At 41.4% G+C, this 12,230-nt stretch overlaps 1 protein-coding gene across 2 annotated transcripts in view; it reads left to right on the forward strand.

The window, feature by feature from the left end:
• The window catches only part of Msh3 (mutS homolog 3), a 149,134-nt gene that overhangs the window by 7,325 nt on the left and 129,579 nt on the right, over window positions 1-12,230 (forward strand). For both annotated transcript variants that reach the window (XM_021180634.3, XM_021180633.3), the window contains exons 6-8: window positions 412-529; window positions 2,213-2,358; window positions 4,937-5,103. In XM_021180634.3, the coding sequence (XP_021036293.1) occupies window positions 412-529; window positions 2,213-2,358; window positions 4,937-5,103 (431 nt within the window). The remainder of the gene's footprint in view (window positions 1-411; window positions 530-2,212; window positions 2,359-4,936; window positions 5,104-12,230) is intronic.

The following is a 12,230-nucleotide window of genomic DNA, read 5'->3' on the forward strand; positions in this document are numbered from 1 at the left end:
AGTGGTAGTAGCCTTAGATCTTGGGATTATGGGAAATTAATATGCGTTATAGTTATTAGCATTGTGTCTGTATTTCTTTCTTTCTTCTTCTTTTTTTTTTTTTCTGAACCAGAGTCTAAGTTGTAAAGCCCAGGATGGGCTTGAACTCACACTCATTCACAGTCCTGCAAGCGCTGGGTACATAGGCCTGTGCTCTACCGTGCCAGCCCTGGAGTGTCCGCCACGGCAGTGTGTTTCTTCCTTTATCTACTTGCCAGTTGCTTGGGGTTCTTTCTGCTCTTCATCTGGACATGGAGGATGTTTTTTTTTATTTTCATTGCTTCAGAAAGAACATTTTAACAGTTTGAAACTTTGTTAAAAAAACAGTGGTTCACTGGATTTGGCAGTAAGTGTGTCTTATTTTTGTTGAAGGTGGGAGTTGTGAAGCAAACTGAAACTGCCGCATTAAAGGCCATCGGAGACAATAAAAGTTCTGTCTTCTCCCGGAAATTGACCGCTCTTTATACGAAATCCACACTTATTGGAGAAGATATCCTTTTAGGATAGGAAGTTTCCTCTTTCTTGTTGTAGGGGGGATTTGCTTTAAAATGACAAATTTAACTGAACAGTTTTTCCTTTTCTCTAATGACAATGTGCTTGCTGAGTTGTTCAGTCACTTCTCTGTGGTGGGTGTGTCACCGAGGAGAGGGTGGGTATGTGTCCATTGTCACAGTGAGAGCAGAGTACATTGTACTTTAATAGCAAGAAAAAGAAATGAGAGCAATCCACCAGCCCCTGTGGGGACATGTTAGTTGTCCATCCCTGTGGGGACATGTTAGTTGTCCATCCCTGTGGGGACATGTTAGTTGTCCAGGGCTTTGCTGGCTCCGCAGAGGCTTGCTAACGTGAGACCTGAAAGGAACTTCCTGACTTCATGTGAAACCAACTCCAGAGGCGAAGTTAAGACACAATTAAATGTGAGATCGTCTTCATTAATTGACGTCATAAACAAATTATTGAAATGGGTAGTTGGTTGAAATTTTCTCTTGCAGGCTTCAGTGTGTACAATCATTATACCAAAGTTTATCATTGCTCTTAAATTCTTTTTGTTAGTTGAAGCAAAGTAACTTCAAAAGCATAATAATAAGATTCTTAGCTTTTTGTTCTGAGATACAGTCTCACTGTGTACTACAGGCTGGCCTTGAATTTCTTCTTAAGCCTTTCTGGTTGGGATTATCCTTGTCTGGGCACCATACCGGACCTGTTATTTTATGAAGTGAAATATTTATTCAGAAGATAAGAAAAAGGTGCAATTAAAAAGATTTACCAGATAGTAAGTCAAGTCTCTTTTTTAAAAATTTTTTCTTTTATTAAAAATAGATTTCAAATCCACATCTTTTCTGTTTCTTTTAGAAAGGAAACAGGCATCTAATAAATTATAATAAAATCAACTACACATGATAAAGCAAAGACAAAAAAATTGGAATAGGACAAAACTAAACAACAAAAACTCCCAAAGAAGAAGCAACAGAAACACATACAGACGCAGAGGTGCACACCAGTAGCACACACAGGAATCCCACAAAAACCCAGCTGCAAGCTTTATTGCTTATATATTCAAAGGACTGTAAAATTAAGATAAACAAATTGCTACTTCCAAAGATGTGGTTGAGTTTGTCTTTTGTTGGCCATCTGCTGCTGGGCATGGGGCATGCTACCCTTATGAGTGGTTGGCTTCCCCAGTGAGACTCCATGGAGAAAGCAGGATGACTTTGTCCAGCATAAGCTTTTATCCTTGAGAATTTTGGTTAATGGGATTCATTTTTTACGTGTCTGAGCATACATGCTCCTATTGTAAATGTATGTCTCTGTTTAATATGTTAAAATTCTCTTGCTGTTTCTAGAGTCTTGGGCACTTTAGAGACAGGGATTGATTTATGCTCTTTTAGTGTGTGTCCTTTGCTTTGTAGCATTGCTGGGTTGTTAAGGAATCAAGGGCCACCATCGACCCAGCAAAATGGATTCATTTTTGGGCTCCCACATGGTTGCAGGTGCACCTCTAGCCCCTTTGGAATTGAGAAGATAATAGTTACCTGTCCTTGTACCTGTTATAGTTCAGGGAAGAGACGACATGCAACTGTGAACATCCTTGGAAGAATGCTGCATGAGGACATAAACCTTTATCACTTAATGGGCATGAAGCAGCATGGGATTTTTCTTTAATCATTACTACATGTGAATCCTCTCATCAGGCTGGATGATTCTGTAAATATTGATGAGGTAATGACAGATACCTCTACCAACTATCTTCTGTGTATCTACGAAGAAAAGGAGAACATTAAAGACAAAAAGAAGGGGAACATTTCCGTTGGTATCGTGGTAAGTCCTTTGAAGGTGAGAAGTGAGTGATGGGTGTTTGTGGTACCTCGTGTGCGTTGTCGTGAGCGGTACGTCATGAGGATTTGGAAGTGCTCTCAGGGACTTTACTAGGAAAGCGTTTCCCTCACAACAGTACTCATCAAGTAGTTAGTTACGGTTTTCTTTTCTGGTTACTTGGCCCTCTGTGCTGGTCGGTGATTCAGATTGTTCCAGACTATGTGCCGTTGAAAATGGTGGCAGTGATGGGCGTTCAGGGGGACAGGGACCTGATAGCACAACAAAATGCTTTACCCAGCATGTGCATGGCTAGCAAAGGGCTCCAGAGATGTCCTCTAATGTGTGGTCTAATGGGAGTGATTATGTGGCTAATTAGATTCTGAGGGATGGAGAGTTAAAGTTAAAGTTAAGTGGCCGGTGCAGGACAGCAAACTAAAGTAATGCAGAAATATGTGCACTCTGTCTTCCGGTCAGTGTGATTCAGGAGCTGTAGCAGTACTAATTTTGCATTCTGCCCACTCATGAGTAAATTTATCCACTTACAGGTCTAAGACGGTGCCCCTCAGGAGTATTAGACTCCCTTATAACCACTCTTTGTGCTTTGTCAATATCTATAGTCAGTGACCAGCATTAACAAACATTCCTAAAGCATCAGGGTCTTTAGTGTACCTTTTAATACATTATTCATAACACATAACTGTGCTAACCTGACATTTGCTTAGCCAGTAAGCCCTTCTCTCGGGGAGTTAGCAAGACTGTGAGAGTTGGGGAGGCCGAAATGAATGTTTCCCCCATGAGATATACTTTCTATTTAATTGTAGACAGTTGGTCCCATCTACAAACAGTAAGGTCATTTGCTCATCTGCGTTAGCATATGTACCGTGCTGTTCTATATCTACCCGGAGCTCAGACTGAATGGTAGCACAGGAGATATACAGGTCCTGCTCTAGCATCTAGCAATAGCATCCTGCCACTGCCAAGGCTGGCTGTAGCGGCTGAGCAGGGATATGAACAGTTGGAGCAGTGGTCATTGACACTAAGTGGTTCTGGCTCCCATCGTTGACTTCAGCAGTCTCTTTACTGGCTCATGGTGTCCTGAGCTCTAGGCCAAGGCTACACTTGCCACTTGAGCTCTGGAATCTTTTCTTTGAATTCTGGTTTGACCACCTCCAACTTTATGTACAAAGGAAGCCTACTATGAAAGTGTTTCGAATTATTTTGTTCCCTGTTTTATATACAAATTAAAAATTTGTTTTTCTGTTTATTTGCTGGGCACAATATGAGGGTCGGGGCACACATGTACCATGGTCATGCTTGCAGAGATTAGAGGACACTTCATGAGAATCAGTTCTTTCTACCCCGTGAGGATGAAACAGAGGTCCCCAGGCTTGGTAGCCACCCCTGTATCGGCTGGGGCATGTTGCTGGCCTGAATGTGACATTTATTTATATGCTTTAGATCTTTGATTGCAGTGCTCTTTAATCTTATGACCCACATGTACTCACTCCTCTGTTGCTGGACACATTAGGGGCTTGGTAATTTTTGCCTCTGTAAATAATACTTCTGTAGGTACTCTTTGCATCTTATCATATACTCAAACTCTCATGAGGAGCTTGGGTATATGCCTGGGAGGAATTGCTGATGTAAACACTACTGGCATTTTCTCCTTTCCTCGATGATGCCTGGCTCTTGGAAGTGGCTATCACTTAGTTAATTGCATTAACAATATAAAGATTTGTGACACTTGTGGCTTTTCATTAGTGCAAACTGTCCTTATCTCTTCATCTCTGAGGTGTCAGTGGTAGAGTGTAGCCTGGGGAGTGGCCGCAGATCCATCGTTTTAGTGCTCTCAGACTTTGGCTAAGTAACTTTACTAAGCTCTTCAACTCCTCCAAACCTTGGCCCCTTTCAGGCTTTCTTACGTTGTCACACTGGGGTGACAGGTGATGGTCTTAAGTTGTCTTGGCTGTTTTACTGGAAACTAGATGGGTTTCATTCATTGTGTTATGTTTGATTTCTGCTATGTAAGAACTAGACAGTGTGCTTGTATGCAATCAGTGTGGTTACTGGCTCTTTGTCCTGATAACGTGCTTTCTGTACAGGGCGAAGCTGATGCCCAGGAACGCTTGGAGACTTGGCACTCTGTCAAGTTCACCAGGTCCCACCCTGTACTCATTGTGTCTCATGAAACTCCCACTTAAGCCTATTGCATTAATTAATTAATTAATTAATTAATTAATTAATTCTGTGTATACATGGCAAATGTGTGGAGCCCAGCAGACTATACTGGGTGTAGGTTCTTTCCTTCTACCACGTAAATCCTGTGGAGATCCCACTCAGGTCCTTAGGCTCAGTGGCAAGACCTTTTTACCTGTTGAGTCCTCTCACCAGCCCTCAGCCCCTTTTAGATGTCTGTGAGTCTAACTTAAACATCAGAGTCTTAAAAGGCAGATGGATTTTCACTTTAAAAGCTGAGCGCATTTTGGGGAGCATGTCATTAAGTAGGACCGTGCTTGGGATGTGCCGGTGCAGCTGGGATGCTTTCTGGGATCTGTGCTATGATGTTTACTGTCGCTTCCAGGGAGTGCAGCCTGCAACCGGCGAAGTTGTGTTTGACTGCTTCCAGGACTCTGCTTCCAGACTGGAGCTGGAGACTCGCATATCAAGCCTGCAGCCTGTGGAATTACTGCTTCCCTCCGACCTGTCTGCGCCAACAGAGATGCTCATCCAAAGAGCCACCAATGTCAGGTGAGGAATGATCTTGTTCACACTGGAGTGACTTCCCAAACCAATGCTTATTCTTATAGAAATTACTTATGGTAATTTTATCCTAATGACAGAGTGTTTTTGTTTTGTTTTCCCCAAGTCAGAGCTTCTCTGTGTAGTCCTGGCTATCCTGGAATTTGCTTTGTAGACCAGGATGGCCTTGGACTCACAGAGATTCATCTGCTTTTCCTCCCAAGTGCTGGGATTAAAGGTGAGCACCACTACCCTGGCTCCAATAATAGAGTTTTTAAAAGGAAAAAATTGTGTAGGACTATAAATGACAGTCATTCTAAAGGGATTTATCATATTACTTAATTATATTGTTTAAAGATTTATGCATATATTCTACAGGTAATTTAGAACTTATTTCTTAAATTTTTGTATAATTTCTGTGCTGCGAGCTTCTCTTCGGCATGGGAGGAACCGAGGAGTTTTATTTACTCGGCCTTATATCACAGCACTTATTTTGAAGCAAGTAGAAGAGAAGATGCATGTGTGAGACTGGACACGCCTTGCTGGATTCTCAAGGCTTGCCCTGTTAGCACTACAGGCAGGTGCCTCTGTGGAAGAGTGACAGAAGGGCAGGGAGCATGGGTAGGCCTGCATGCCATCTACATGAAGGAAGGGATGACAAGCCACTGACTAAATCAAACTGATTTAAAGTCAGGCCTTGATCTTACGGTTTGTTTTTCTGATGATAGCACTAATATGCACTTACTTAGAAGAATTAAGAGTTACAAAAAGAAAGATAAAATAAATCCAGTTCCACAAATACAGAAGTAACTGCACTTTGGTGTTTTATTTCTTTATATGTATTACTTTTTTATTTATAAACTTAGGTTCATGTAGCAAATATAGCTTTGTACCTGTATTCAGCTTAAAAATATCCAATTTTCTCATGGGAAATTTCAGACACATGAATGTAGACATTTCAGAAGAGACTAAGGGAGTAGTAGTGTTGTGAGACACCACCATCCGCCAGTGCCTACTTGCCCCAGGCCAGAGCCAGTCTCGTTCAGCCACACCCTTCTTTCCCTGGGTGCTTATTTTGAAGCAAATTTTAGTGACTACTGCTTTTCACCTTTTGTTTGCTAATATTTCAGTAAACACTTCAAAAGCATTATGCGTCTGACATTTGTTGTAGAGTGGACCGGGGGATGTGTCTGCTGCTTTTGGTTGTGTTTATAGTTTTGTTGCTCAGGTGGTGCGGTAGCATCTGCAGGCGCCTTTGTGTGCATTCTGAATTCTTTCCCGAATTTCTGAGTCAGAAGTTAGAAACATTTATACAAATTATGGTTCCTTGCTAGATTGATAGGTAATACTGGTCCAGGGGCTTCATGAACTCTTTGGAACATTTACAGTGATTATCTGAATAATCTTATTATTTCTATTATAGGTTGAAAACTGTAAGAAAATAGAAAACCCCTTTTTTGTTCTTGATTCTCTTCTGTGTTCAACATTGACCAGTTAAAAGTCTAACAGTCCATTTATGAGGGGTGCTGATGCTGGAGAGCTTAAAGTTGAATAAATTCTTAGACTTTTAAAAGAAATTCATAAGTGTAAGAACATTTACTGTGTTTCATGCCTTTAATTTTGTTTATTTTCCTTTATAACCAAGTGTATATTTAATTCATTTAGATTAATCTAGAATTTGGTCATCTTAATCATTGTGTTAGATTTCTGTTTTCTAATTATTTTTATAAAAATTAATAAAAGTTATAAAAAACAAGAAGAAAGCCAAACGCTGTCTGTGCAGAAGCAGACAGTGACAAGATGCAGTTTGTTTGGCAAGGAACTTTGTCTCGTGCTCACATCAGATGAGGGTCAGAAGCCTGGATTTAGCATGCTGGAGATGCTGGCTGACTGGGACTCAGCAATCTAACGACTTCAGGCCATTTTAGTGTATTTCTCTAGCTAGCATTCCTGGTTCATAATTCTGCTCACGCTTACTGACCAAGTAAGCCTCCATTCCTGGTTAATTTTCTTTCTGTACCTTTTGCTCATGAAGAGTTGAGAATTAAGCCTATGTCTCTATGAGTACCTGTACCTAATTTATGTCTATAGAGAACAAGGTGGTAGATTTTCAGATGTCACAAGGTCATAGGTTGGATGGAAATCTGTCTCTTTGCCTTAGTGACTTTGAGTAATCAATTCGACTATCTTGTCTTCCTGTGTCCTTGTTGTATAAAATACAGGAAGTAAGAGTGCTCACTATAAAGATGAGTTGTAAAGATAATATGCATAAAGTTTCTGGGATAGGGCCTTAGTTCCTCTTCTGTTGCATGATAAAGTACCTTGTCCAAGGTACTTAATAGAAAGAAGGATTTACGTGGGCTTATGGTTCCAGAGGGTTAGAGTCTTTGATGGCAAGAGCAGGAGGCTGAGGGCTCACACTTGAAACACAAAGCACAAAACAGTGAACTGGAATCAAGGCCTTGAAATGTCAGAACCTACTCCCATGATACACCTTCCCAAACAGCCACCAACTGGGGACCAAGTGTTCCAGTGCTGGAGACTGAGGCCTCTCATGTACACCACCACAAACATGTAGCCATCTCCCCTTTACTATTGCGACTCCCTGCTTACTGGTTTTTTGGGTGGGCAGGATGTGGTTCAGGATATATGTATATATTGTTTTCTTTTTAAATTCAAGTTGTCATGTGGCCCAGGCTAGCCTCCAGCTCCCTGTGTATCTGAGAGGTGCCCAATCTTCCTACCTCCTCTTCCTGGATGCTGGGGTTACAGCTGCACCACACCCGCCTCCCTTAGTCTCTCCTGGAACATCTATTAGAGTACATTGTGCCTTCCTTTTCTTCTCTTTGCACATTTCTTTTAGGATGTAATTTCTCGACTACTGTTAGGTTTCTTTTGTTAGTTTTGATCCTTGATACTTATTTTTTTAAGAAATAATCTCATAACTCCTTTAAAACATTTAACAATTATATTTTAATTCAAGGTGGAAGGGGGTCAGTGGGTCAAATGATCTCTGTGCAAGCGTGCAGATCTGAGTTCAGCTTGTGAGCAACCACATGGGAAGCTGTATGTGACAGTGAATCCCGTCATCCTAGTGTGGGGCAGGAGGTGGGAGCTCGCAGGGCTCCTCAGAGGACCCTGCTGTTGGTGCTGACCCTTGTCTTGTGTGTGCACACTTGGGAGCACCCTAGCCCTAGAGATGGGTGAGCTGGAGACTTGCCAAGGACCTTGCAAGAAAAGTAAACACATTTTTTTTTTTTTTCCCAGACAGGGTTTCTCTGTGTAGCCCTGGCTGTCCTGGAACTCACTCTGTAGACCAGGCTGGCCTCGAACTCAGAAATCCACCTGCCTCTGCCTCCCAAGTGCTGGGATTAAAGGCATTCGCCACCATACCCGGCAAGTAAACACATTTTAAGTAACATATTTGATTCGCTATTTCTACTTGTTTTTAGTGGAGTATTTGGACCAATTAAGTCCCTGTGCTTTTCGTAACATCCTATTATTTTTATAATTTGAAAGGTCTTTTCCCATCTTGAGAGCACTTTGTAGTTTTACCTATGTTTTATTTTTACCAAAATCTTTTTAAAATTTTATTTGTAGTGCTCAATTATTTTATTTATTTATTTATTTATTTTAAATGGTTTTTCGAGACGGGGTTTCTCTGTGTAGCCCTGGCTGTCCTGGAACTCACTTTGTAGACCAGACTGGCCTCAAACTCAGAAATCCACCTGCCTCTGCCTCCCAAGTGTGTAGTGCTCAATTTTAAATTTATGTTTTCTTTATTTCATTGCATGAGGTGAGTTCCTACCTTAATTTTTCTTACTAGAGACAGTTGCTCCACTTTAAAACCCACAGAGCTCATGAAGAATAGTTTTCCAGACTTCTGTTCTCAGTTGGCTTACAGGCAGCAGTGTAACGTTCAGTTTTCAGATAAGAAAGTTTTATTGTGAGTTTAGTGGTGTCTGTTGTCAGTGCTGACATGTCGTTTCTTATCTCTCAGACCTAGAGTCACACTGTAATCCCGTCTTTCTGCACTAGATGAGAAGGTGAAAGCTCCAGTTTTTGTCAGGTACTGGTGGGTATTTTACTGGTAACAAAGACATTACATACTATTACCATGTGAGAAGATGCAAAAGTTACCTGGAATTATAGTGGATTTAATGTAGTTTTAAAAACAGTTTTTAAAAATTTAACTTTTTATTCCTAACTTTAACCACAAGAGGTCTCCAAAGGATTTTATATTTTGTGAGTTAAGATTTTTTCTTTTTTAAGAATATGAAATCCTTCCCATTTATTTCTCAAGCTAGTTGCATTCATTTTGTATAGTGTGTCATTTTTAGATTAAAACAACGAGACAAAGATGATCGTCAGTGGAATCAGACACTCCTGAATAGTGGCAGACTGTTTCTCACATGTCTGTCAGAGGGCATCAGGCATCGTATTCCATTATCCCATTGGTTGTCAAATTGTATATAGAGAAAAAAATAGCAGCAGTTTTGAGATTGCTTTAGTTTAGAGAGTTTTATGTTTATAGTCAAAAGAAAAGGAACGAAAACCATTACATAAATTAATAATAGCCGTTACTAATAGTATTTACTAGCTCTCCCATTGAGTCTTGAGCCGAGCATGGTGACTGTCTGAGTTCACAGAGATGGACGTACCCTGGCCATGGCAGGCTGTGGAGGAGGTGGGTTGCATAGGGACATTTGCAGGATGGAAGACTTGACTTAATGAAAGAGAGGAGAAAGGTGCATAGTGTGTAAAATGAAACGATTCAGACTCGGGCACACGGCGAGACTCTCGATCAGAGGAAATGCTCATCTTAGCAAGTGAGGAAAACTCATAGGGCTTTAACTAAGCAGTGCAGGGAAGGAGATATATTCATGGGGGAGAGTCAGAAGAAGAGGTGGTGAGCTTACTGCCAGGAGAGACACTAGAGCTCGGAGAAAGTCAGTAGTTGAAAGTAGGAGGAAGAAAGAGAGTTAGGTAAGGCCAGGGCGAGTAGGAGGTGGGCTGTGGTCATATGTGTGTGAGTAGGGAGTGGGCTGTGTTCATATGTGTGTGAGTAGGAAGGAGGTCATGTCAGTGTGAGTAGGAGGTCATATGAGTGTGAGTAGGAGGTGGGCTGTGGTCACCTGCTGCCAGGCTGGATTTGGTGGCACATGCCTTCAGTTCCAGCATTCCAGAGGTGAGGCAGAGGCAGGCAAATCCCAGTCTATGGAGCGAGTTCTAGGTTCTAGGACAGCCAGGACTACACAGAAAAACCCTTAGTGGGATGGGGTTGAAGAATAAGAGGGAAAAAGAGGATTTGTCTCATTAAACTGTTTAATAATCTGATGTTATTACATATTTGATGGTTCCAGGTTAGTGACTACAGTGTTCTAAGTTTAATAAGTTAGTGCCTTGGACTTAGATGAGGCCATCAACATGATTCTTAGGTCTCAGGAGCCGACTAACCGAGGGATGCCTTTTCAAGCACTGAGGATTATGGGAAGGAATAGCTAAGTACCTCAGTCTGAGGGGATGTTGAGGCTGGGCAATGTAAGGACAGGGTGTGGGGGTGGGAGTGGGGGGAAAGGCATCATCAGCCGGGCTGGCTGAGACTCAGCTGTGGGTGCAGAGTGACCTGTCAGAGATGCTCAGTGCCGGGGCAGGGGGGTGGAGTGCCCATCCAGGAGGGCGGGGCTTTATTAAGAGGTTTCTCAGGTTATCTTGCTGAGTTCTGTTATAGCTGCTATACTTTGTGTCAGAATTTGTTCTTCCGCAATTTAAATAACATTTAAAAATCTACAGAGACAATACATTTGTTTTTCAAGTGAAAAAATACCTTTTTAAAAAGGAAAATGGCCGGGCATGGTAGTGCACACCTTTAATCCCAGCACTTGGGAGGCAGAGGCAAGCGGATTTCTGAGTTTGAGGCCACCCTGGTCTACAAAGTGAGTTTCAGGACAGCCAGGGCTACACAGAGAAACCCTGTCTCGGAAAACCAAAAAAAAAAAAAAAAAAAGGAAAACGATTTTGTTAAACTTCTAAATTTCTCAATTTGATTTATATTATTTTTATAATATATGGCTTAAATATCTAAACCTAAAACTTGGTGCTGTATGCCATTTTTGTAATAATAAAGTCAAGAGTTGGGAACATAGATGGGCGTATGTACAAAAGTCACAGAAGGAATGGACAGTTGCTTGATATGAAGGAGGATGCTCTGCTTGAAGTGGACTTTCCTAGTCAAGTGGGGCCGTCAGATACTGCTTTTTCCTTAATAGCTTCCCCTCATCTCTTTCTGTAAGTACCAGTTTTATAACCATAGCAAAATAAAGAGGGAGGTAGCAATTTTTCAGATATGTCTTCTTCATTATCCATATTATCCAAAGCAAAACTAGGTTCTTTTTCAGTTCAGCCTTGCTGTACTTCATCATAAAGAATCGGTTCTTTTCAACATTTTTTCTGTTTTTAAATATTTATTTTGTGTGTATAAGTGTTTTGCCATGCATGCATGTCTGCATGTCTGGTACCCATGGCAGTCAAAAGGTGTAGAATCCTGTGGACCTGGAGGTTTCGGATGGTTGTGAACCATCGTGTGAGCACAGGAAACGGAATCTAGGTCCTCTTCCAGAGCACAAGTACCCTTGCTTACCCAGTGAGCCATCCCCCAACACCTCAGACATCACCACTGTCTTTCTCCAGCTCCCCCTCTTGTCCAGGCTGCGACTTGTTCACTCACTGTTACTGTTGCTCCGATTTCTTTCTTCCCTTCCTCCCAGACTCTGATAACAGCAATATTTAACTGGTGTTTCCTTGGTCCTGTCTGTTGTCTCCACCTCACTGGTAGTTCCCTCCCTCTTCTTCAGGCAGCCAATCACCAAGCTTTCTAGTTTGAATATTGACTTTTCACTCCTGAATTTTTTGTTTGGGTTTTTGTTGTATCTTTTAATTTCTGGGCAGAGATTTTTTTTTTTTTATACCTTAGCCTTTTATCTTTTTATTTGTTTCAAGCCTATGTATACTGACTGGTAAGACATTAATAGTTAATTTTGTGTGTGAGTGTGTCTATCTGGGCACACATGTGAAGGTCAGAAGAGAACTACGATGTGCATTGAGGGGATCGAATTCAGGTCATCAGACTTGGCAGC

The sequence above is a fragment of the Mus caroli genome, unplaced genomic scaffold (assembly GCF_978045245.1).
Source record: "Mus caroli unplaced genomic scaffold, Mus_caroli_1 scaffold_15, whole genome shotgun sequence".
Classification (NCBI taxonomy): Eukaryota; Metazoa; Chordata; class Mammalia; order Rodentia; family Muridae; genus Mus; species Mus caroli.